At 38.4% G+C, this 24,530-nt stretch overlaps 1 protein-coding gene across 1 annotated transcript in view; it reads left to right on the top strand.

Moving 5' to 3' along the window:
* POC1B (POC1 centriolar protein B) overlaps window positions 1-24,530 on the top strand; it is a 108,948-nt gene that overhangs the window by 68,776 nt on the left and 15,642 nt on the right. Inside the window, exon 10 of the mRNA XM_068970361.1 lies at window positions 2,772-2,852. Within this exon, the coding sequence (XP_068826462.1) occupies window positions 2,772-2,852 (81 nt within the window). The remainder of the gene's footprint in view (window positions 1-2,771; window positions 2,853-24,530) is intronic.

Here is a 24,530-nt window from a genome sequence, read left to right as displayed (position 1 = left end):
ATTCCTCCAGTTCCATTCTTCTATCTCAAGATTGCTTTGGCAATTCGAGGTTTTTTGTATTTCCATACAAATCTTGAAATTATTTGTTCTAGTTCTGTGAAAAATATGGCTGGTAGCTTGATAGGGATTGCATTGAATTTGTAAATTGCTTTGGGTAGTATACTCATTTTCACTATATTGATTCTTCCAATCCATGAACATGGTATATTTCTCCATCTATTAGTGTCCTCTTTGATTTCTTTCATCAGTGTTTTATAGTTTTCTATATATAGGTCTTTAGTTTCTTTGGGTAGATATATTCCTAAGTATTTTATTCTTTTCGTTGCAATGGTGAATGGAATTGTTTCCTTAATTTCTTTTTCTACTTTCTCATTATTAGTGTATAGGAATGCAAGGGATTTCTGTGTGTTGATTTTATATCCTGCAACTTTACTATATTCATTGATGAGCTCTAGTAATTTTCTGGTGGAGTCTTTAGGGTTTTCCATGTAGAGGATCATGTCATCTGCAAACAGTGAGAGTTTTACTTCTTCTTTTCCAATTTGGATTCCTTTTATTTCTTTTTCTGCTCTGATTGCTGTGGCCAAAACTTCCAGAACTATGTTGAATAGTAGCGGTGAAAGTGGACACCCTTGTCTTGTTCCTGACTTTAGGGGAAATGCTTTCAATTTTTCACCATTGAGGATAATGAAAACTACAGGCCAATATCACTGATGAACATAGATGCAAAAATCCTCAACAAAATTCAAGCAATCAGAATCCAACAACACATTAAAAAGATCATACACCATGACCAAGTGGGCTTTATCCCAGGGATGCAAGGATTCTTCAATATCTGCAAATCAATCAATGTAATTCACCACATTAACAAATTGAAAAATAAAAACCATATGATTATCTCAATAGATGCAGAGAAGGCCTTTGACAAAATTCAACATCCATTTATGATAAAAACTCTCCAGAAAGCAGGAATAGAAGGAACATACCTCAACATAATAAAAGCTATATATGACAAACCCACAGCAAACATTATCCTCAAAGCTTTTCTTTTAAATTTTACTATATATGTTTGAATCAATAATTAGATATTATTTCATTTTGGATAGTTCTAAACTTTATATAATGGAATCATACTATGTATATTTTTATATAACCTGCTTTTTTATTTAACATTAAAATCCTGAGATTTGTTTGTATGGATTCTGAATTCATGCTTTCACATGCTGTTATGCATAGTTGTATTTTATTCATTTTCACTGCTGTATAGGATTCCAATGAATTTAAGACAGTAATTCCCATGATTATGTATCTGTTCTGCTGTTGATAAACACTTGGGGATTTCTGATTGTGGTTTGTTTCTTGAATTTATTTATTGTATTGACAATTGATTTACGATGTAGTGTTAGTTTCTCCAAGATTGTGGTTCTTGCTTTTGCCATTACAAAAAATGTTCTATAAACAGGGTCAGCACATCACTGAGCTTTCTAGCTTTTGTAATCTGATAGGTATTAAGTGGGATTTTGCTTTACTCTTCCCTTTTCTAATTACTACTAATGTTTCTGAAAATCTCTTCATAGTCTAGATAACTGTTAGGCTTCCTGTGATGTTTTCTTAGGACTTCTGTTCTTTTCACATTGATTTGTAGGTTTTTCCTATATATTTTATTTTTATTTTTGTTTTTCTTTTCCTATATATTTTAGATATTTGTCCTTTTCCAGTTCCAAACATAACATCTCCTCCTGTTCATTATCTGATTGTTAACTTTATGGTATCCATTGTGAAACAGAAATGCTTAATATTGGTGTAAACAAGATGGACCCATTTTTAATTTTTTCGGCCTTATGGCTTTACTTTTGCAGCTTTAGTTTAAGATATCCTTCTCTACCCCATGTCAGAAAGATATTTTTACACATTTACTCCTATCAACTTTGTAGTTTTAACATACCATTTAGGTTTATAAATTATCTGCTGTCCATCTTTTATGTAGTGTTAGGGATCTATTTAGTGAGCCTGCTTCTCAGGTACAAGTCATCCTTCCTCTACCAATTTGTGGCACCATTTTTATTTTGTATTTGTTTTCCATTTATACAGGGCTTTGCTTCTGAGCTGTTTATGGTATAACTTTCAATAATCTTCTCTAATATCTTTACATGAGTTTTATTTTTCCATAAAGGTCTTATGCATCTTGGTTTTTCTCTGATGTATTTTTAAATTTTTATAGTGTTATAAATTATGATTTTTAAAAATTTGCATTTTCTGTGTACTAAAGTGCAGACATGTCATTGATTTTATATATCAATTTTGGATCTAGTAAACTCTTGTTAGTTTTAATGATTTAGTGGTAGATTCTTTTGTGATTTCTTTGTAGATAATTATATATGAATAACGAATTTTATTTCTTCTGTTCCAATTCCTACATCTTAATGCTTTTATCTCCTTTTCTTGTCTTACTGAACTGGCTAGGATTTTTTTCTTCATCTTTTAAGGTGGGTCATTTATTTTATTTTTAATAGCCCTTCCTAGGTGAATCCCATTGATTTTCAAATGTAAAAGCAACTTTTTATTCCTGGGATAAATTCAACTTGGTCACAATGATCTTTTCTTATATACTGATAGATTTGATAGGCTAATATTTTAAAATTTTCTATCCATGCTAATATACAAATATATTTTAGAATATATTAGGAAATACCCTCTAGATTGTTACAAATGGCATCCAATTTCTTATGGTATAAAAATCTAATATTAGCCTTTTTAATGTACATATGCAGATTAATCCAAAGCTTGATGTAATCGATTTGCAGACCTCCACTCCCCCTGTTGTGGACATCCTTTCTTTTGATTCTACCACAGTAAGTTTCCTTTGGCATTTAAGTGGTATTTAATTGTTTGGCGTAATCCATTTTCCTTAAAAAGTATGTGGGAGAAAAGATTATAAAATTGACTAAGTAGCCTAACAGTTTAGAAAAAAACCTTATATGAAGAGTCAACTTACAATGTGTCTAAATTGCCACCAGGGGGAGCAGTACCAGTTTCCAGAAAAGTAGTTTGAGGACCCTGAGGGCAGGAGAATCCATGCTGTCTCATCTCCTGTTAAGGTAGTCGATGTGACATTTCACATGCTGTTAGAGAACAGATTTCCTTTTTTGCTAATTGCCTTTCAGAGGTGCTAAACTTACTTCTCTTCTCCTTAGAAGCTGTAAGAAAAGTAGTCCTTTTCCTTTGTTCATCTCTCTTGATGGATAATCCGAAAATTAAGGTGTATTTGCATACATACAATTTATCAGTGTATCTGAAGTCTTAAAAAATTGAGAGTTTTAGCCTTTCAGTTTGAGTGTGCTTAATCTTTGCAAGGCAGATCATTTCTGCCATCAATTCTATTAGAGCAAAACTAGTCCTAAAAACAAATGGGAGGAATGGCATGGTCTTTGGCAACACTACTGAAATAGTATCAGTATAGTTAAATATTTGGGGTAAATTATTCATATGTGGCAAAAAAAAAAAAAAAAGGCAAGAAAAACCCTTGACATTACAACATTATAAACTTTCCAGTAGATCTCAAGAATTGTATTTATTGTAGAGGAATTCTGCAGAGAACTAGTCTATCCGGAGTCTATCCTGTGTCAGAAAGAAGTCTGCTTATTAAAGGGTCTTTTAAGGGTGAATTCCATGCAGAAAGACTCCCAGATCAGTCATAAGAAGTTCCAGAGACAGGAAATCAGCTGGAGGGTCAACCTAGGGGCTGGTTGTCAAAGAGAATCCCAAGAATTGTTGGTAAGTTTCCAGGTAGTGCTAGTGGTAAAGAACCCACCTGTCAGTGCAGGACACATAAGAGATGTGGGTTCAGTCCCTGGGTTGGGAAGATCCCCCGGAGGAGGAAATGACAGCCCACTCCAGTACTCTTGCCTGGAGAATTCCATGGACAGAGGAGCTTGAATGGGCTCTATAGGGTCTATAGGGTCACAAAGAGTGGGACACGACTGAAGTGACTTAGCACGCATGCACTTAGGACCTCAATCAGGTTTGTGGTCTTATCTCTTACAACGTTTATGTTTATAAAATAAACCTGTGAGCATTCCTGCATTAAGTTATTTATGAGATTAAAAATTAACTAGACATCAAATTCTTGCCACAGTGCTTAGCTTATGGTAGGTACTCAGTATATTTATGTTCAATGAATTACTCAAAAGGCCTACTGTTGAAATTTATAAATTCTGATGAGTTGAGTTTTTGCCCCAGTAGTAAGAAGAGCAAAAGATAGGTGGCTTTTGAGATGTGCTGCCTTCTTGTGAGGTAGTTGGCAGACTAAAATTGGATATTTCTGTCCTAGAAGATACAAGTGGAGAAGGCAATGGCAACCCACTCCAGTACTCTTGCCTGGAAAATCCCATGGCCAGAAGAGCCTAGTAGGCTGCAGTCCATGGGGTCGCTAGGAGTTGGACACTACTAAGCAACTTCACTTTCACTTTTCACTTTCATGCATTGGAGAAGGAAATGGCAACCCACTCCAGTGTTCTTGCCTGGAAAATCCCAGGGACGGGGGAGCCTGGTGGGCTGCCGTCTCTGGGGTCACATAGAGTCGGACATGACTGAAGCGACTTAGCAGCAGTAGCAGCAGCAGAAGATACAAGAGATCATCTAAAGTCTTTGGTCTGAACTTTAAGACTCACTCTCCTTGCCAGTACCCTTCAAACTTTGCAAAGCCTCATGACCTGAGGAATCCTGGTGTTCTCAATAGTATGCTATGGAGGTGCGCATAAATGCCAGCTAGCAAGTGATAGCAGGCTGGCTGTCCCCGGATGGTGTTGCAGAAGCATCGAAGTCAAATGTCTACATTGTAACTCAGGAATGCCAGGGCTTCCCTGGTGGCTCAGATGGGTAAAGAATCTGCCTGTGTTGCAAACCTGGGTTTGATCCCTGGATCAGGAAGATGCCCTGGAGAAGACAATGGCTACCCACTCCAGTATTCTTGCCTGGAGAATCCCATGGACAGAGGAGCCCAGTGGGCTACAGTCCATGGGATCACAAAGAGTCAGACACGGCTAAGCAACTGACTGAGGAATACAGAGTAGGTAGGACCTCAAGAAGACAATTCTTTTTTCTTTTTTTTTCAAATTGAAGTGTAGTTGATTTATGATGTTGTGTTAATTTCTGCTGTACAGCAAAGTGATTCAGTTATACACATATATACATTTTAAAAATATTCTTTTCCATCATGGTTTATCACAGGGAGGATAGTTTCTGTTTTACACAGAAACCTGTGTTTTTATCTTTTTCTTTTATCCACCCTATACACAATAGTTTGCATCTGCTAACCCCAACCTCCCAATCCATCTCCTTGCCTTGGCCATCACAAGTCTTGTTCTCTATAGGCAAGATAATGTTTATAATAAACATGTAGTGGTGTTTGCAGTTGTGTTACAAAACAGTATAAATAAGACTGAAGAGTGCACTTGTTATCTGCATAAGGGATAATGTTAGATTGAATCATATGATGTTGCCATTTGTAGGCAACAGCAATCTAATATCTGTGATTTCCCATGGGTCAGCCCAACATACAAGTCTTAAAAGGAAGATTCCACTGTTACTTTGAGTTGTGTGTGCTCAATGCTTTGTAAAAATAAAATAAACAAGAAAACTGAAAACAAAAACTCACTTGTTATAAATTGGATTGGAATTAAGCTAATGAGAACCTACCTAAAATCTGGAAGATAGCTGCTGGTCTCCCAGCAAGACAAAGAATCCTGATTTTATTTCTCTTACTAATGTTTTCTGAAGACACAGATGCTCATGAAGCATTTAGATTTTTATACAGAGTATCTTTAAAGAGCTTTCCTTTAAATTTTCAGTGTATCTTTCTTTTAGCTTATTGATAGATAAGAGGTTAGAAAACTAAAGTGAAATCACTGTAATTGTTTGCCTTTCCATTAATTTCGTGGTATGTGTTAGTCGCTCAGTTGTATCCAACTCTTTGCGATCCCATGAACTCGTTACAATCCCATGGACTGTAGCCCACCAGGCTCTTCTGTCCGTGGAATTCTCCAGGCAAGAATACTGGAGTGGGTTGCCATTCCTTTCTCCAGGGGATCTTCCCAACACAGGGATTGAACCTGGGTCTTCTGCATTGCAGGCAGATTCTTTACCATCTGAGTTACCAGGGAAGCCCACTAAGTTCGTGGTAAATATTTCTTAATCTGTCATCTCCTCCACGTATTGGCTGCTTTTCTTTTGCTTCTGCACAACAAGCATAATTGTAAAGGATATTTGTTTCTATTCTGGCATAAAGCACTAGTGTGGTGTGAACTTTGCATGTGATTATAATTTAAAAACCCAGAGAAATGTTGGAAGCAAAAAAAGCAGTATTTAAAGGTGGGTTTTGTTATTGTGGTTACTATTTATTTTGCAGATTTGTTTAGTTTTTGCAGACTGGAAGAACATTTCTTTAGAAATTCATTTTCATCAAGATGAGATATTAAAAGATTACTGTTTAAACCTTAATTTGTGAAATTTATTAATAGGATAAAAGCAGACTTTTATGATATAAGAAATAATTGGCTCTGTTCCTGTTTTGACTTGATTTAATATTACATTCAGGCAGATTTCTAGATCTTAGTGTATTGATATCTGTGCTCTGATGCCTTCTTACAACAGAGAAGAAATTATGGGATACAGTGTAACAGCTGGTATCTTTGTGGCTTGCACTTGTGTCTCTAATGCCAGGCAGGAAATTTGATACAATATTTCAGGATCAAAATAAGCTGTTCCCAATCTGCATTTTTAAAGCTTTGTTGATTAAAAAAAAAATGTTTCTGTAAAGGCTGTCACATAGACATAGTTTAAAAATGATCTCAAACTTCTGAATCTTAATCTAATTACATTGTCACTTGTTAAATACTGATCTTCTGAAGATTATTTAGTTCAAGATTCTCATTGTGTATTTTAATGTTTTCATTTATTCTTTTAGAAATAGACCAAGATTTTGTCATCAAAATTGTACAGAGCCATTTAACATTAGATTGACATGTGGTGTGGCTACATCCTCAGCCCCTCTCCTCACTAGCAAGCAAGACAGGGATTTCTCTGTTGTTGTTGTCCAGTCACTCAGTTATGTCCAACTCTGTGACCGCTTGGACTGCAGCACACAAGGCTTCCCTGTCCTTCACCATCTCCTGGAGTTTGCTCAAACTTATGTGCACTGAGTTGGTGATGCCATCCATACCTCTCATCCTGTCACCCCCTTCTCCTCTTGCCTTCAATCTTTCCTAGCATCAGGGTCTTTTCCAATGAGTCAGCTCTTCACATCAGGTGGCCAAAGTATTGGAGCTTCAGCATCAGTCCTTGCAATGAATATTCAGAGTTGATTTCCTTTAAGATTGACTGGTTTGATCTCCTTGCTGTCCAAGGGACTCTCAAGAGTCTTTTCTGGCACCACAGTTTGAAAGCATCAGTTCTTCGGTGCTCAGCCTTCTTTATGGTCCAGATCTCACATCCATATATGACTACTGGAAAAACCATAGCTTTGACTATAGGGACCTTTCTGCCAAAGTGATGTCTCGCTTTAAAAAAAAAAACAAGAACTACATTTTTATTTTACTTTATTTATTTGGCTGTGAAATGCAACATACGGGATTCTAGTTCTCTAATCAAGGATTGAACTCACACCCCCTGCATTAGAAGCTCAAAGTCCCAGCCACTGAACTGCCAGGGAAGCCCAATGTCTCTGGTTTTTAATATGCCGTTTAGGTTTGTCATAGCTTTTCTTTCAAGGAGCAATTGTCTATATAAAGTGGCATTTCTTAAAAATACTAAGCAAAATTTACTTCAAATATTAAGATTACTAAAATTGTTATTTTTAGATAAACTACATTCCTAGGTTTTGATGTATTTTGTTATTATTTTTCCAGCAAATGACCACAATAGAATTGTCAATCTTGCTCATGTTCCATTGATTGACCATCAAAATAATGGACTCTTCTCAGAGAACTGCATTTCTCCTTTTTACTCTGGGAACTGTACAGAGTATGAATGTAATATATATGTCTTTCTTTAGAATTAGGGACAATTTCCAGGTTAAATTTATTTAAATAACTGAGAACTGACAATTGCATTACAGGAGAAAATCAAAGTCTACAGTCTTTTTTTTGCTCCATCAGTCAAAATATTTAAAGCCAAACTGCATGGAGGCATCACATGATATCCTGAAGACAGGATGTCAAGGTTTCTGCCTGACCTCAAGAAACTTATAACCTAGGTAGACAGAAAACACAGTATAAGTGTCAGTTTCAAAATTCTAGATGCCAAGAGTGCATGCTAAGTTGCTTTAGTTGTGTCCAGCTCTTTATGACCTATGGACTGTAGCCCACTAGGCTCCTCTTTCCTTGGTATTCTTCAGGCAAGAATACTGGATTGGGTTGTCATGCCCTCCTCCAGAGGATCTTCCCAACCCAGGGATTGAACCCACGTCTTTTCCATCTCCTACATTGTCAGGCAGGTTCTTTACCAGTAGTGCCACCTGGGAAGTCCAGATGCCAAGGGTATATGATTGTCAAATGAAAGATTATTAACAGAAGGATTCAGGAAAAGGTCATGAATGGGCTAGAGGAAAGAAGAAGATGTCTCTTAAAGAAAAAAAAAAAAACCTTTGACCAGGTCTTGACCTGAGTGGAGATGGGTAGAATTTTGAATAGGGACATTCCAGGTAGGGAGAGCAAGGTAAAAGTAGGTGCCTCAGAAGTGACTGAAAACAGGATATGTACCACGGTAAGGCAAGGGCGTCCATCTCATCTGGAGTCTCTGACATTGCCTAACTCATGGGCTGGCAGATGTGGGAGAATGCCAAGAGCATACCTGCCCGCACAGAGTTTTAGCTCTCAATCCACACTTCCTGAGTAACAAAAGGTGCCTGTACCAGGGAAGCCTGCATTATATTCTAGAGGGAGAGAAAAGCAATTCACAGATTTAAAAAATAGACCATGTAGTAGAGTAGACAGAAACAGTGCAAAGGTGTAGATAGCCCTGAACTCACGGAGGAAGAGGGGTGCGTTTAGATAGTGTGCTCAGGACAGGAGTCACGGGAAAGGTGAGGTTTGTGGAAGGAACTGAAGGAATGAAGTGAATAGATCAGAAGCATATGTGGGGAGGCACTCCAGGCCAGTGGGTGCAGTGATAGAAGGCCAGACTGAGAGTAAGGAGGATCCACCACCCGGGGGTGGGCTTCCTTCAGAGAAAGAGGCATGACTGACAGGTGTGTAACAGCTTCACTCTGGCCAGTATGCTGAGAATCAGGTGGCGAAGGTGGTGGTGGTGGTGTTTAGTAGCTCAGTCGGGTCCGACTCTTTGCGACCCCATGGACTGCAGCACGCCAGCCTTCCCTGTCTCCTGGAGTTTGCTCAAACTCATGTCTATTGAGTCGGTGATGCCATCCAACCATCTCATCCTCTGTCTCCCCCTTCTCCTCTTTGCCCTCAGTCTTTCCCAGAATTACGGTCTTTTTCAGTGAGTCAGCTCTTCACATCAGGTGGCCAAAGTACTGGGAAAAGGAAGTGGAGGAGAGCAAAGAGACCAGTTTGGAAGCTTATGAAATCATCAGACAGGAGGCAGTAGTTGCTTGATCCAGAGTGCAGAGGAGGTGGTTTTAAGTGATCTGATTCTGAATGTATTGATATTTTGAAGGCAGAGCCAAGAGGATTTCCTGACAGATTGGATGTCAGCTGTGGGATTCCCTATCTCCTGTCTCCAGGGATAGTAAGGTGCAGCCCTGAGTAATCTCCGTGTGGCCGAGATTATCTCCCAGTTCAGCATCATTTTACCAGCAGAGTTGCTGAGAGAAAAAAGACCTTTGATTTTCCTATCTTCTTTTCTGGGATCAAGAAAGTGGTCAGCTGAATCAAAGCAAGAGATACTGTACTGTTTCTGACTTGGAGGACAATGGTGAAACATTCTCTTCCTTCCAAGGTGTCCTTTGGATTTGCATTTTTTAGCAAAGTTCATTGATTTCCCCTTCTGGAAAGATGGTCACATCAGCCTACTTTTATTTATTTATTTTTTTTAAATATTTATTTATCTGGCTGCATAGAGTCTTAGTTGTGGCACGTGGGAACTAGTTCCCTGACCAGGGATCAAACCCAGCCCCCCTGTATCTTGAGCACAGAGTTTTAGCCACTGGACCACCAGGGAATTCCCCAGCCTACTTTTAGGAAGAAAAAAAGTTAATCCAGTTTCATGGAGGTTGTCATATGGTACATGCTATCTGAAAAATACTGATGTATTGACAAAATGAAAGGACAGACAAAGAGTAAACTTGCCAATGCAGAGAGGATATCTCCATGGATGTTGTGGCAACAGTTCATCCTGGTTACCAGACAACATTGCATAACTAGTTCAGAGTTATTCCAGTTCCTAACTGCTTATGTAAGCAAAGATTTGGAAAGACTTATTTGAAAGAATAGTGTATGCAAACCTAAAAGCCTCAAAACTAAAATTTGTAATTTGGAAAGTATAAATTGGCAATATGCAACGTTTTGTCCCCAAATACCCCATTTACCTTTCCAGGAAAACCAGTAAAAATCATGTTGCACAAAGCTTCTGCTTACACTGCTTTTCTGTATGATAACATTCCTGGCTTATCGTATTTAATAGCTTCTAAAGTTAGGGGTAGGTGAAGTTCTTTTTTAAGTGTTTAAACTTTGCAATAGTTTGTAAGGTAGCATTTGACTTGTTAGTTTAGTGCATGTGATTTCCAAAACTAGATAAGTTTGTATATTTCTTGTTGGTACTTACTAAGCTTTAGGAAAAGGCATTTTTATGGGATCTTTAGGCACTGGTTCAGTGGCCCTCAGTATTTTTCTCCTGCCCCCACTCTTAAGTGTTTGAAAGAAAATGAACATAAGCATTTGTAAACCCAGCTCTGGACTTGACAGAGGTGCTTTCCACAATTTAGCCTCATGTTATTAAGACATTTAGTCTTAATTTCAAATGATAGTGAATATGTCAAGTGAGATAAAGTAATACTTTTTTTTTAAATTCAGTGTCTCAAAAAGTTGTGTAACTATTAGATATTAGGAGTAAAACTTGAATTCTTATCAGAGTTGAGAAATAATTTTAAAACCTCACTCTTTGAAACTAAAAGAAATAAAGTAATTAAATTGTCAAAGCATTAGAAAAAAAAGTCACACATAGTAACTAACAGAAGTAAATAAGAAAAGATACAGTTCCATAAATCTCTTACCCTTTAGAATAGAAAACTTTTTTTTTTTTTTTCAGATACAAGTTATTTTAGAGAAAACATTAGAGAGAATGAGACTGTTTCCAAGTTAGTTTTCCTTGCTTGGGTACATCATGACCCATATGTTATAAGAACTACCAACAGTTGTAAATGAGATAACTGACCTTTTAAAAAAAAATGTGTTTGGGGATTATGGAAAAAAGCAACCAACTAAAACTTTTTAGTCTGTTAAAGGAACGTGGCTTTTTAAAAAAGCTGATTTACTAAGTACCACTGTAAAGAGAGAATAATAGTGTGGGTCAGAGGCTTTTTTTTTTTCTCCAGATAAAATGTACTTTTTGATCAAAATCATAATAATCATAAGTCCCTAAGTGTTTAACTTAGCTGTCTGTTAAGGATTTACTAATTTGAGCTTCACTCCCTTCAAGTTTCAAGGTCACAGAGAAAGAAAGCTTACATTGTGTTTCCTTTTACCAAAAATTTTATACTAATTAAAATTTTAGGCTTAGTCCTAGTTAAAAGTTTGTGCAATAAAACTGGTCTTTATAACCTGTTGACAAACTTTTCTATATGAAATGGAGAGACAGAGAATTTACAGAAGGATTTTATAAAACTTGCTCTTTGGGAGCCCAACAGAGTAGATAGCTTTTTGAATTTCCTTTAGAAAATGAGCACATTGCTGGGAACTGGAGGTGTTAAAATTCCAGGTATCATTTCTGCCTTCCAACTTCCTGAGCTCCTGTGTTTCTAAACTGCCGCACTCGGGGCTGCCCCGGGCCTGGGAATCTAAGCTGCGTCCCCAGTTCCCACAGCTGAGGCCGAGGCATGCTGAAAATGCCCGACAGCCTCAGCCCACACATCCAGTAACAACTGGTTCCTTCCTCTTCCTGGGGAAGAGCAACATCCTCTGAGAGGAGGAGAAACGCACGCTGCGGAATGCAGGAACAGCAGTGGGCTTTTCACACAGGAAACGACCGCCAAGTGCTGTCTCCTGGACGGTCGGCCCCTAACCCGCTTCCTGCTGACCCGGAGGGAGGTGCGCGCTGGGGCTGCGCGCAGGCGGGTCCGGTAGCGTTGTGTGGGAAAGAGGCCTCACTCTCAGCTGTCGTGTAGGACACCCGACGGCTTTTGAGTTATTCGGGGCTGCTTATTCAGTGAAGCTAGTTGCTTCTGCTCCTTTATTTAGCCACCCGACAGCTAATTATTTGGTGGAGATAGTCCACAAGTCTGCTGAAATCAATTTTTTTCCGTTCTTTGTGCTTTATGACGTCAGGTGATGTAAACTATTAACATATTAGGATTTAAGAGAGATTAAATCCCCATGGCCTGAGTGAGCTGGCAGCTGATGCTCACTGCTGGTTCTTGCCTAGTTCTGTGTCTTTCAGTCTCCTGGCTTTTCCTTTCTGAGACAGTCAGGCCACAGTAGAAGATGGCATTCTCTGTGCGCCGTCATACGTCCTCGACCATGCAGAAAACTGCTTCACACCAACCAGCCCATCAGCCCCTATAGCTTAAAAATTACGATTGATTTGAAAGGACTTTTACAACTGATTAATGTTCTGGTATTATTTGACTTCCTTCTTTTTTTTTTTCTAATTCCTACAGTATTTTCTTTTTCCTTTAGTTGAAATAATGATAGTCACTATAAAGCCCAACTTTAATATCATATGTGCTTTTTAAACTGCTTTCCAGATAGATCACTACAGAATTTTGGTGGGTTTCAGCATTTATGGTGGCAAAATTGTTTAAAGTTTTCATGTATTTGTTTGGATTGTTTTACTGAAGCACATAAGAGTTATTTGTTTGTTTTAAGTTGAAGGAGAGATGGAGAAGGAATGCCAGGCATTTCCTCTTCCTTTCAGAATGTCCTTTTAATGAACATTCCTCTTCCCTCCTATGAACAAACCATCTCAGCTCAGCAAGGGGCCTCTGAGTGTCTAACTTTCTAACAAACCAGCTTCTTTGCTTTGTTCCTTCATCTCCAAGTGGGGCTTGCTTCATGCATTTACTATTTCTGCTCACCTCTATGCTCCCTTTTAGCCTTTGCAGACTTCCAAACCTGTCCAACTGGGCTCCCTATATTAAATTCTCTCTGTTAAAATAGCTGTTGTGGTTTCTGTTTTCCTGCTGGGTTCTGAATGATCGTACTAAAGATCGTAAATAAATTATAAGAGGTACAGAAAAAAAAAAGTATTTATGTCAGCGTTACTGAAAACAACAGCAACAAAAAATGGACACAAATCAAACAAATATCCTTTAAGAGAGTATTAGTTAAATAAAAGCATATTATGTCAAGTGATAGAATATTATATATCCATACCATGTTTAACAACAACTAAATGTGTGTGTGTGACTCTGGATTTGATTCTGGGATGATGGAAAAAATTACTGTATAGAACATCATTATGACAGTTGACAAAAATTGAGTCTGGGCTTTCCCTCCTTGGCAGGACTTTGTAGTTACTTTTCTTTTACTTCAGGGACCTTCTGAGGTCCTCAACCTCACCCTGTAACTTATTTTAATTTTTTTGTTTGTTCTTTTGTTTTTCTTCTTTTTTTAAGGCAGAGTATTCTTTGTGGCAAGAATTGTGTGTGCCTAAGGTGTTACTGCTATTCTTTCTGGTACAGATATAATTTCCTGTGTGGAGTAGGTGAAAATGTCAGTGTCCATTAGATTTGGTTACAGTGTGAATTTTATAAAGTGAGTATCATTTTCCATTGACTTTTTTTTTTTAACTGAGCTATGTTTTCTTGGTAAATATTCTGTTCATTGGGCTGGAAATCTTATGAACAAGGCTCAAAAGCTTGCTCAAACCCGTAATATTTGGGGTTTCTTTCTAGTGGTTTGAGGCACTTGTACAGCTATGCACCTGTTTGTAGAACCCAGACTGTCTCCTCCAACCTTCCTTTCTCTCTTGCTGCTGCTATTGCTCAGATCAGAACTACCCACAGTTATAGGGATCCAGTCCCCTCAAGCTCACGGCTCCTTAGACTCAGTTCCCATCTCGTCTTGGGAGTAATTATGTCCTGTTAGTGTTAAACCTTGTCCCCATAGGTGAAATGTGAAAAGACATCTCCTAATTCACTTGGAAATTTCTTCTTTGACGCTACAGGTTCAGTACAATGAATCTGTGCCCTGTTTTGCCCATTCTTTAAGGTTGATATTATGTGAAATAAATTCATGTTAAATGACATCTAGCATTAGACAAAGTACCAGAGTAAATGTTATTCTAAACTCAGAAAAATACATTTTAGGGATAATAATCATTTAATGAAATTTCAGGATGAAAAATAATTACTCATTTTAAGCATTCTTTTAAGATAAAGTGAAGACAGTTGTGTGCTTTAGAAAATCAGTTGAAACTTTGAAGAATTTGACTAAGAAATTCAGTCTTCCAGATTTGTACTTTTAGAAAATTCTGTGTACTCTCTATAAAATTCAGTACACAATAAAATCACTGAAAAAAATTCAAGTTGTTAAAACTATTTAAAAACTTCATTCTTTCTTTTTCAAGAAATAGTTTATATATATTCTATGATTTATAAATGCCATAAGGCTATAGCTGTTTTACATTTTGGCCACTCATCTATCATAGAGTCACACCATCTTCCTCCCACCTCCGGGAAAACAGCCTCTGTCTGACATACAATTAAATGACATGAAACATTTTAAGCAAATATGATGTTTTTTAAAAAATCACCATTTAAAAAATTGAGTATACTTATAGGTTCATCAAACAGAATTGGAAAAGAAAAATTCTATTTAAAGATAAATTATCTCTTCCCTGAAGTATACTTGAAACATTTTATTTTATTTAAAGAGCAGCAGTCTTTCCCAAGATATTACATGATTAATATTTTAATCAAGCATTAAGGTCTTATTATTTCTGTTACTATGTGCAGTGACTATTTTTATGTACTTATTAGTTGAGAGAAATGAAATTCCTGGGATTTATCTCAAACTATGTTTTATTTGTTTATTTTTAGTTTTGCTTTGGCACTTTTTCCAGGCAGTTCTCTTGGCAACAGTAGCAATGCTTCTGGTTGTCATGTTTTATGCAGTTAAACTCTCCCATTATATTCTACTTCAAAACTTATTTCATGTAAGTGTTCTAGTAGCTGTTGTATCCAGCTATTAACCTATATAATTACTTTCTACAGTATTTTTAATCAAAATTATTTTCCTAAATGTAAAAAAAAAAATGGATTTTTTTTGAGAATCTAAGAATGAATTTTGAATGGAAAAAATTCAGAATGTACTGAAAGTTTTTGTCAGTGCCAAAGAGAGAGGAGGGAGACTTGGATCTGACCACATTAACCAGGATTTACATTTTTTCCTCTGCTTCTCATATACCTAGCACAAGACAATCTGGAGCACTAGTAGACTGTGTGTATGGAGGATATGGCCAACCAGCTTGTTGGTGTAGAAAAACCAGTACATATGGAATTACTCTTCTGCCATAGCTCTGCAGACCCTAGATGAGTAAGTCTTGGCAGGAATAGAAAATCTTACAGGCTACTAACCACACATGAGCTGTATTTCTGTAGGAGCTGAGCTCAGAGTGGTGAACCTTGTGGTGTGTAGCATCCTGAAGGGAATGACTCAGCCTAAGTCGGGGGCTGGCTCCACAGACATTGTTCATTCATTTTTCAAAAAACGAACATGCCAGGAACTCGCTAGGAATAGTGGGTGGAGGGGGAGGAGGTTGGATATAGGTTATTATGATAAGCCAAAGCTATCATGGAAAGTTACATGATACAGCGAAAGTAGGAACTGTGCATTTGATTGAGTCAGGAGTGTAAGTGAGGCAGAATCAGAGGAAGTTTCCCTGAAAAAGTTGTTGGAGCTGAGATATAAAACCTTGCTATTCAAAACATGGTCCATGGTGTATTTGATCATCACCTGGGAGCATCTTAGATCTATGCGGAGTCTTGGGTTCCATCCCAGGCCTATTGAGTCAGACTCTGCATGGTACAATTCCCAGGTGACTTATGTGTACATTGAAATTTGAGAAGTGCTGGTCTAAAGCTTCAGTAAGAGTTGATGTGAGGACATTAAGGACTACAGGCATGTTCTAGGCCAAGGGTGTTGTACATGCAGAGACTTTTGGGGACCTTGGTATGCTCTAGGGACTGAAAAGATGGCTGGAGCAAAGGGATGGGTGGGAGAATGTGGTATCTGGGCAACCAAGAGAGGGGTGTTTCCAAGAAGATGGGAGTGTCAACATTGCTGAAAACTAAGAGAAGAATGTTTTAAATGATGAATTTGGCAGAAATCTTTGGTTACCTTTTGGAAAACATTTTCAGTGGACTAATACAGGTGCAAGCCAGTATGAAGTGGATTGAACAGTGAGTAGAGGGGGCGGGGTGAGCAAAGAAACAGCTCAGTTCAGTTCAGTTCAGTTGCTCAGTCATGTCCGACTCTTTGCAACCCCATGGACTGCAGTGCACCAGGCTTCCCTGTCTATCACCAACTCCCGGAGCTTATTCAAACTCATGTCCATTGTGTCGGTGTTGCCATCTAACCATCTCATCCTCTGTCATCCCCTTCTCCTCCCACCTTCAACCTTTCCCAGTATCAGGGTCTTTTCCAATGAGTCAGTTCTTCACACAGGTGGCCAAAGTACTGGAGTTTCAGCTTCAGCATCAGTCTTTCCAATGGATATTCAGGACTGATTTCCTTTAGCATGGACTAGTTGGATCTCCTTGTTGTCCAAGGGACTCTCAAGAGTCTTCTCCAACACCACAGTTCAAAAGCATCAATTCTTTGGCACTCAGCCTTCTTTATAGTTCAAATCTCACATTCATACATGACTACTGGAAAAACCATAGCTTTAACTAGACAGACCTTTGTTGGCAAAGTAATGTCTTTTTAATAAGCTGTCTAGGTTGGCCATAACTTTTCTTTCGAGGAGCAAGCATCTTTTAATTTCATGGCTGCACTCACCATCTGCAGTGATTTTGGAGCCCAAAAAATAAAGTTTGTCACTGTTTCAATTGTTTCCCCATCTATTTGCCATGAAGTGATGGAACCAGATACCATGATCTTGGTTTTCTGAATGTTCAGAAAACATTCAGAAGGAGACAGCTAGAATATATTAATTTTTTACTCAATATATGTGTTGTGCATCTATTATATACCAAGCAATGAGAATACACAGATGAAAGACAGTCCAGTAATAGTGATAAATACCTATGGGAGGTATGCTATGGGAGTACATCAGTAGAGTGGTTAAATAAGAAGTGTGAGTGTGTACATGTGTGTAAGTGCTAGAAAATTAGAGTGTGTGTGCTCAGTTGTATCTGACTTTTTGCAGCCCCATGGACTATAGCCCACCAGTCTCTGTCCATGTGATTTCCCAGGCAAGAATACTGGAATGGGTTGCCATTTCCTTCTCTGGGGGTCTTCCTGACCCAGGGATCTAACCCGTATCTCCTGCATTGGCAGGTCGATTCTTTACCATTGATATACCAGAGAAGCCCAGAAAATTAGGGTAGGGGACAGAAAACTTAAATCAGAGATAACTTCCCAGAATAGGTTGAAATTTGAGCTGATTCTTTAAGAATTTGCCTGCCGTTATGGAAAACACACAGTTCAGTATGTGTATGGGTGAGAAGGCTTGAAAGGGGATGGCGAATTCAGGGAACCATGAACATTCCTGCTTGGCTGTGGGGAACAGTAGCCGACTCTTGGGGCTGAGGAATAGCATGAGATGAGTCAGGAGAGAAAAGATGAGGGTGGATCATGAATGATCTTGAATGCCATTTGAAGGTGTTTGGATTCACCCTAATAATTTTTGGCAGACCGCTGAAAGATTTTAAGCAGGAGAGTGGCAAGAGCAACTTTGGGTTTTAGGACAGTTACTCTAGAGACATGATAAAGGAGAGGTTAGAGGGAGGTGAGACTGGAGGCATGAACATTAGGAGGCAAGTGCAATAGTGACCCAGATGCCAGGTGGGATCTGTTTGATCTCCAGCAGTAACATGGAGGGGAATAGAGAGGACTGACCATGAGAAAGACTGACTGAAGAGAAAGAGTTAAAATTCTGTTTACTGATTAGACAAGGGGGAGAGGCAGGAGTATAGCAAATCTCCCAAGTGTGAAGCTCCTAGGTGGGGGATGGCACTGAGAGCCAGGGCTTGGGTGTGGAGGATCCAGGCAGAAGTACAGATCTAAGAATCTTTAACTGAGTAAGTACGGTCCCACGGGATGATCCCTGAACTGGCTCTCCATACCAAATACGGTAACGATTTTGATAGATGATCGGCAGTAATCTTATCTCATTCATCCGGAGGAGTCATTAGACAGCTGTTTGAATAATGCTGATTATTTGGTAAATACTGTAACTGAAACATAAAGCAGATAAAGTGGGTTGCATTTAATGGCAATAAGTACCGCGTGCTCTGGTGGTGTCGTGGCTTCCTCTTCAAGAACTTCCTGCTTACTCCTCTGGGTATGTGTTTCGTGCAAATAAATTTTCATGATTCTTAACCACTCTTTTTATAAAGTTACTGAATCTAGTTCATATTCTCTTTGACTCATGATGGCGTTAAAAATATTTTTGAACTTTATGATATATTTGAATATGAATTCTCCTGGACCATCTTCCCCATGGTAATTTGTTAAAAATACAGTCATTTTCAAAATGACTTAAATTGCTTTAAATTGAGGTATAGGTTATTTATGATATTGTGTTAGTTTCTGGTGTACAGCAAAGTGATATATTTACATATTATGTATTTTTTCAGATTCTTTTCCCTTATAGGTTATTTTAAAATATTGAGTATAGTTCTCTGTACTGTACAGTAGGTCCTTCTTAGTTATCAAGTCATGGTTGTTACCCTTTGGCTTCTGAGTTTCTTCTACCAGAAAAATGAGGAGCAAAACACCCATACCTTTCTACACTATAAACATATAAAAATGTAGAAAAGAAAAATATAGTATGTCTATCAAACAGTAATACATGGCATCTTCAGTTATTTATAATGAAGTGTTTGTTATTGATTTTCTCTGTCCTGAATGCCAGAGACATGGGTTTGATCCCTGGGTCAGGAGGATCCCCTGGAGTAGGAAGTGGCAACCTGCTCCAGTATTCTTGCCTGGAAAAGTCCATGGACAGAAAAGCCTGGTGGGCTACAGTCCATGGGGTCACAAAGAATTGGACACAACTGAATGACTAAGCACACACACATTCATCTATTTATTCAATTGCCACCAGCCCTTAGATAGCCTATTAATTAGAGAAACCAGACAGGAGAATTTTTAAAACTTTGAATATAATGGATAGAAAATTATCTTCATTCAGCAGATTTTATTAATTATTTTATGTATGCCTTATACAGGCAGCACTCACCATATTGTCAGCTATCTAAAAGAAGACGAGGTATGACTTCTGTCTTCTGCTGCTGCTGCTGCTGCTAAGTTGCTTCAGTCGTGTCCGACTCTGTGCGACCCCACAGACGGCAGCCCACCACCCGTCCCTGGGATTCTCCAGGCAAGAACACTGGAGTGGGTTGCCATCTGGAAAGGTACAATTCAGATTTTAGTGGAAGCAGGGGAGAACACAATATGATAATATTGATAATGATAGGTCATTGATTACAGACTATAGATTAAACTCTTTACCAATATTCTCACAGCCACCATATAATATAGCCCAATAAAATTTCTTCATTTTACAGATGAGGAAACTAAGGCTGAAAGAGGCCAAGGAATTTGTCCAAGGTCACACAGTCAGTACACAGAAAAGACTAAACCCAAGTCTGTATGACTTGATGCCTCACTCATATAGTGCCATATTATATGTTAGCATGGATAATTACACAGTATTACAAATAGCAGAAATGGAAGGAAAATGATAATTGCCTTTAAGAAACAAAATTTGAATTTTTATAGAGATTTAGAACAGGGACAAATTGCATCTATTTGGGAAAGATGAGGAATGACTTCATTAATTTGCAAATGCAAATTAAAATCAACTAATATAAAGTGCACTGTGTATGCCGAGATCACATAGAAAGCTTTCACTCTGTTTTTTGAATGATATAATGAATAATAAATAAAACAGTGGTTCTCAGTACCCAGCTGTGAATATACATTCCTGTTACAATCACAGTTGTCATTAATCATACTAGAATGTTCACATTATGTTAGCTGGTGAGTAGAACCATAAATAAATATAATATTTGCCCTCTAAAAGATGTTCTGTAAAGCTTGCCAGTTTTCTGAATGTAGCTTTGTTAAATGATTGGATGAATTCCTGCCTTAAAATTGCTTCTTTATAGTATTAAAACACAGTGAGGAAGCCAGTCTTATTCAAGTGAGCAAAGCATGAAACATGAGTTATTTTATGTATACAATTAAAACATGACTTTTTACACACAGCTTACTTCTCCTGAACTTGGCACTTGAAGAGTTTTAAGGAATAGGAGATAAGCTTGTAAAAAAATGTCAAGGATTGGCATTATTTAAATCAGGGAGTCAGCAAGCCCAGGAAATAATTTTTCAGAAATTTAAATAATCTAAATAATCCTTTTGATTCTGTGGTGATTTTATGTTTCAAAAACAATGAGGATAGTTATTTGAGGAGTACATTTGGCTTGTTGGTTTGGTTGGTCCTCTGTGTACATTACCATGATACTAAAGTGGTGGTGATGTACTTGCTTTTGCAGCACATATACTAAAATTCAAAAGATACAGAAAATACTAGAGTGGCCTCCACAAGAGGATAACATGAATTTATTAAATGTGCCATGTGTTTTGGAATATTTTATTTGTAGATAGGGAGGCTCAAGGTCATAAAGATGTTGCTACTGCTAAGTCGCTTCAGTTGTGTCTGACTTTGTGCGACCCCATAGACGGTAGCCCACCAGGCTCCCCCGTCCCTGAGATTCTCCATGCAAGAACACTGGAGTGGGTTGCCATTTCCTTCTCCAATGCATGAAAGTGAGAAGTGAAAGTGAAGTCGCTCAGTCATGTCTGACTCTTAGCGACCCCATGGACTGCAGCCCACTAGGCTCCTCCGTCCATGGGATTTTCCAGGCAAGAGTACTGGAGTGGGGTGCCATTGCCTTTTCCGCATAAAGATGTTCAGTCTGTTCAGTTCAGTTCAGTCCAGTTCAGTCGCTCAGTCGTGTTCGACTCTTTGCGACCCCATGAATTGCAGCATGCCAGGCCTCCCTGTCCATCACCAACTCCCGGAGTTCACTCAGACTCACGTCCATCGAGTCAGTGATGCCATCCAGCCATCTCATCCTCGGTCCTCCCCTTCTCCTCCTGCCCCCAATCCCTCCCAACATCAAAGTCTTTTCCAATGAGTCTACTCTTTGCATGAGGTGGCCAAAGTACTGGAGCTTCAGCTTTAGCATCATTTCTTCTAAAGAAATCCCAGGGCTGATCTTCAGAATGGACTGGTTGGATCTCCTTGCAGTCCAAGGGACTCTCAAGAGTCTTCTCCAACACCATAGTTCAAAAGCATCAATTCTTCGGCGCTCAGCCTTCTTCACAGTCCAACTCTCACATCCATACCTGACCACTGGAAAAACCATAGCCTTGACTAGACGGACCTTAGTCAGCAAAGTAATGCCTCTGCTTTTGAATTATGCTGTCTAGGTTGGTCATAACTTTCCTTCCAAGGAGTAAGCATCTTTTAATTCCATGGCTGCAGTCACCATCTGCAGTGATTTTGGAGCCCCAAAAAATAAAGTCTGACACTGTTTCCACTGTTTCCCCATCTATTTCCCATGAAGTGATGGGACCGGATGCCATGATCTTCATTTTCTGAATGTTGAGCTTTAAGCCAACTTTTTCACTCTCCTCTTTCACTTTCATCAAGAGGCTTTTGAGTTCCTCTTCACTTTCTGTCATAAGGGTGATGTTATCTGCATATCTGAGGTTATTGATATTTCTCCCGGCAATCTTGATTCTAGCTTGTGTTTCTTCCAGTCCAGCGTTTCTCATGATGTACTCTGCATATAAGTTAAATAAGCAGGGTGACAATATACAGCCTTGACGTACTCCTTTTCCTATTTGGAACTAGTCGGTTGTTCCATGTCGAGTTGTAACTGTTGCTTCCTGATCTGCATACAGATTTCTCAAGAGGCAGGTCAGGTGGTCTGGTATTCCCATCTCTCTCAGAATTTTCCACAGTTTATTGTGATCTCCCCAAATAAATCTACAAATTCAAGGTAGTTCCAATAAACATCCCAATAAGATTTGTAATGAAACCAGAAAGTTGATTCATGGCATGTATGGAAGAGCAAAGGACCAAAAATACCGAGGGCAATTTTGAAGCTCTTTGAAAGCTGGAGACTCATTAAGCTCTAGGAAAGAGCTTCCCTGGTGGCTCAGGTGGTTACGAATCTGCCTGTGATGCAGGAGACCCAGGTTTGATCCCTGGGTCAGGAAGATTCACCTGTAGAAGGGAATGGCTATCCATTCCAGTATCCTTGCATGGAGAATTTTTTGGACAGAGGAGCCTGATGGGCTCCAGTCCACAGGGTTGCAAAGTGGGACACAACTGAGCGACTAACACACACACACACACACACACACACACACACACACACGGTATTGTTACAGGGTGAGACAAAGAGTCCACAGTGGAGAACACATAGACCGAACCACACAAATGCAGATGGTTAGTATATGAAAGGCCTGACTCTGTGGACCCATGAAGATGAGGTAGCCACTAAATCGACTGTTCAATAAATGTTGCTGGGACGGCTAGCTATTTGGAAAAAAATAAAATTATGTTCTTACTTTTAACCACAAAATTAATAGCAGATGGGTTAAAGCCTTAAGTGTGAAAAACTGTACCTCAGCACTTCTAAAAGAAAACAGAGGAACATATTTGTATTTTGGGTAGGCAAGGATTACTTAAGCAAAATATAAAATGTACAAATCATAAAAGGAAAAGTTTAATAAATTTGACTACATTTAAAGCAAAAACATCTGTAAAAAAATATCCCATAAAATAAAAGTGAACCAAATCCACAGAGTACGGGATGTGTTACACATATAAACAAAGTATTGACATCCATAGTATATCAGGAACACTTTTTTGTTTATTTTACCAACATATAGCTGAAGTAAAATGTCGTGTTAATTACTGCTGTATAGCAGAGTGATTCAGTTATGACGTCTATTCTCTCTGTTCCTAATTCTGTTTCTGATTCATAGGCAGGTTCATCTGTGTCGTGTTTCAGATTCCACATGTAAGTGATAACGTGTGTTTGTCTTTCTCTTTCTGACTGACTTAGTATGATATTCTTTAGTCACATCCATATTGCTGCAAAAGGCATGGTGTCATTCTCTTTTATGACTGAATAGCACTGTGTGTATGTACCACATCTGATTTATCCATTCATCTGTGAAAGGACCTTTAGGTTGCCTCCTTGTCTTAGCCATTGTGAATTGTGCTGCTATGAACATAAGTGTGCATGTATCTTTTTGAATTATAGTAGTTTTGTCTGGATATATGCCCAGGAGTGGGATTGCCATGTTACATGGTAATTCTATTTTTTTTTTTTTAAATGATGGCCGTTCTGACCAGCGTGAAGTGGTACCTCACTGTAGTTCTGATTTGCAGTTCTCTATATGAGGCACTCTTAAATATTAATTAGAAAAAAGAGAAGTAGACCAACTAAACAGTGGACAGAAGACTTAAATAGGCAATTTGCAGAAGAATGATCAATATACACATAAAATATGCTCAAGTCATCGGTAATCAAAGAAATGCACAGTAAAATTAAAACTTTGGGAAATCATTTCCTGTCTATTATTTTGTTAAAATTTAAAATGTCTATCAAATATTTTTGACTTTGTAGAAAAGGGGGAGATTTTCTTCTGCTCAGGGAACAGTAGGTAGATCCCACCATTTGGGAGAATATCTGGTAAAACTATGACTCTAGAGAAACTCACCGTCCTGTGTACTAGGCACATTTATAAGAGTGCTTACTATGGAATTCAATGCTAGTTACCAGTACAAAGGATACATAAATTATGGAATAATCCACCAGTGGAATGCTATTTGGCAGTGAAAATAAGTGAAGCAGACTTATCTGTAGCAAATCCAACAATATTGGTTAACAGAAACTACCAAAGGGACCTAATAGAATACTTTTTATGTGAACTTGAATACATGTAAAAGCAATACTGCTATTTAGGGATGTCAGCTTATGTGATAAAAGCAAAGGGACATAGCTTGGGGTGACAGACACCATATTCGAGATGGTGGCATCCTTTAAGAGGGAGAGGTAGAGTAGACTTTATTTCTTAAGGTGGGGGAGAGGGTTGCTTTATTAT

This window comes from Capricornis sumatraensis, chromosome 4, assembly GCF_032405125.1.
Source record: "Capricornis sumatraensis isolate serow.1 chromosome 4, serow.2, whole genome shotgun sequence".
In the NCBI taxonomy this organism is placed as follows: domain Eukaryota; kingdom Metazoa; phylum Chordata; class Mammalia; order Artiodactyla; family Bovidae; genus Capricornis; species Capricornis sumatraensis.
This window is presented reverse-complemented; position numbering and strand designations above follow the sequence as displayed.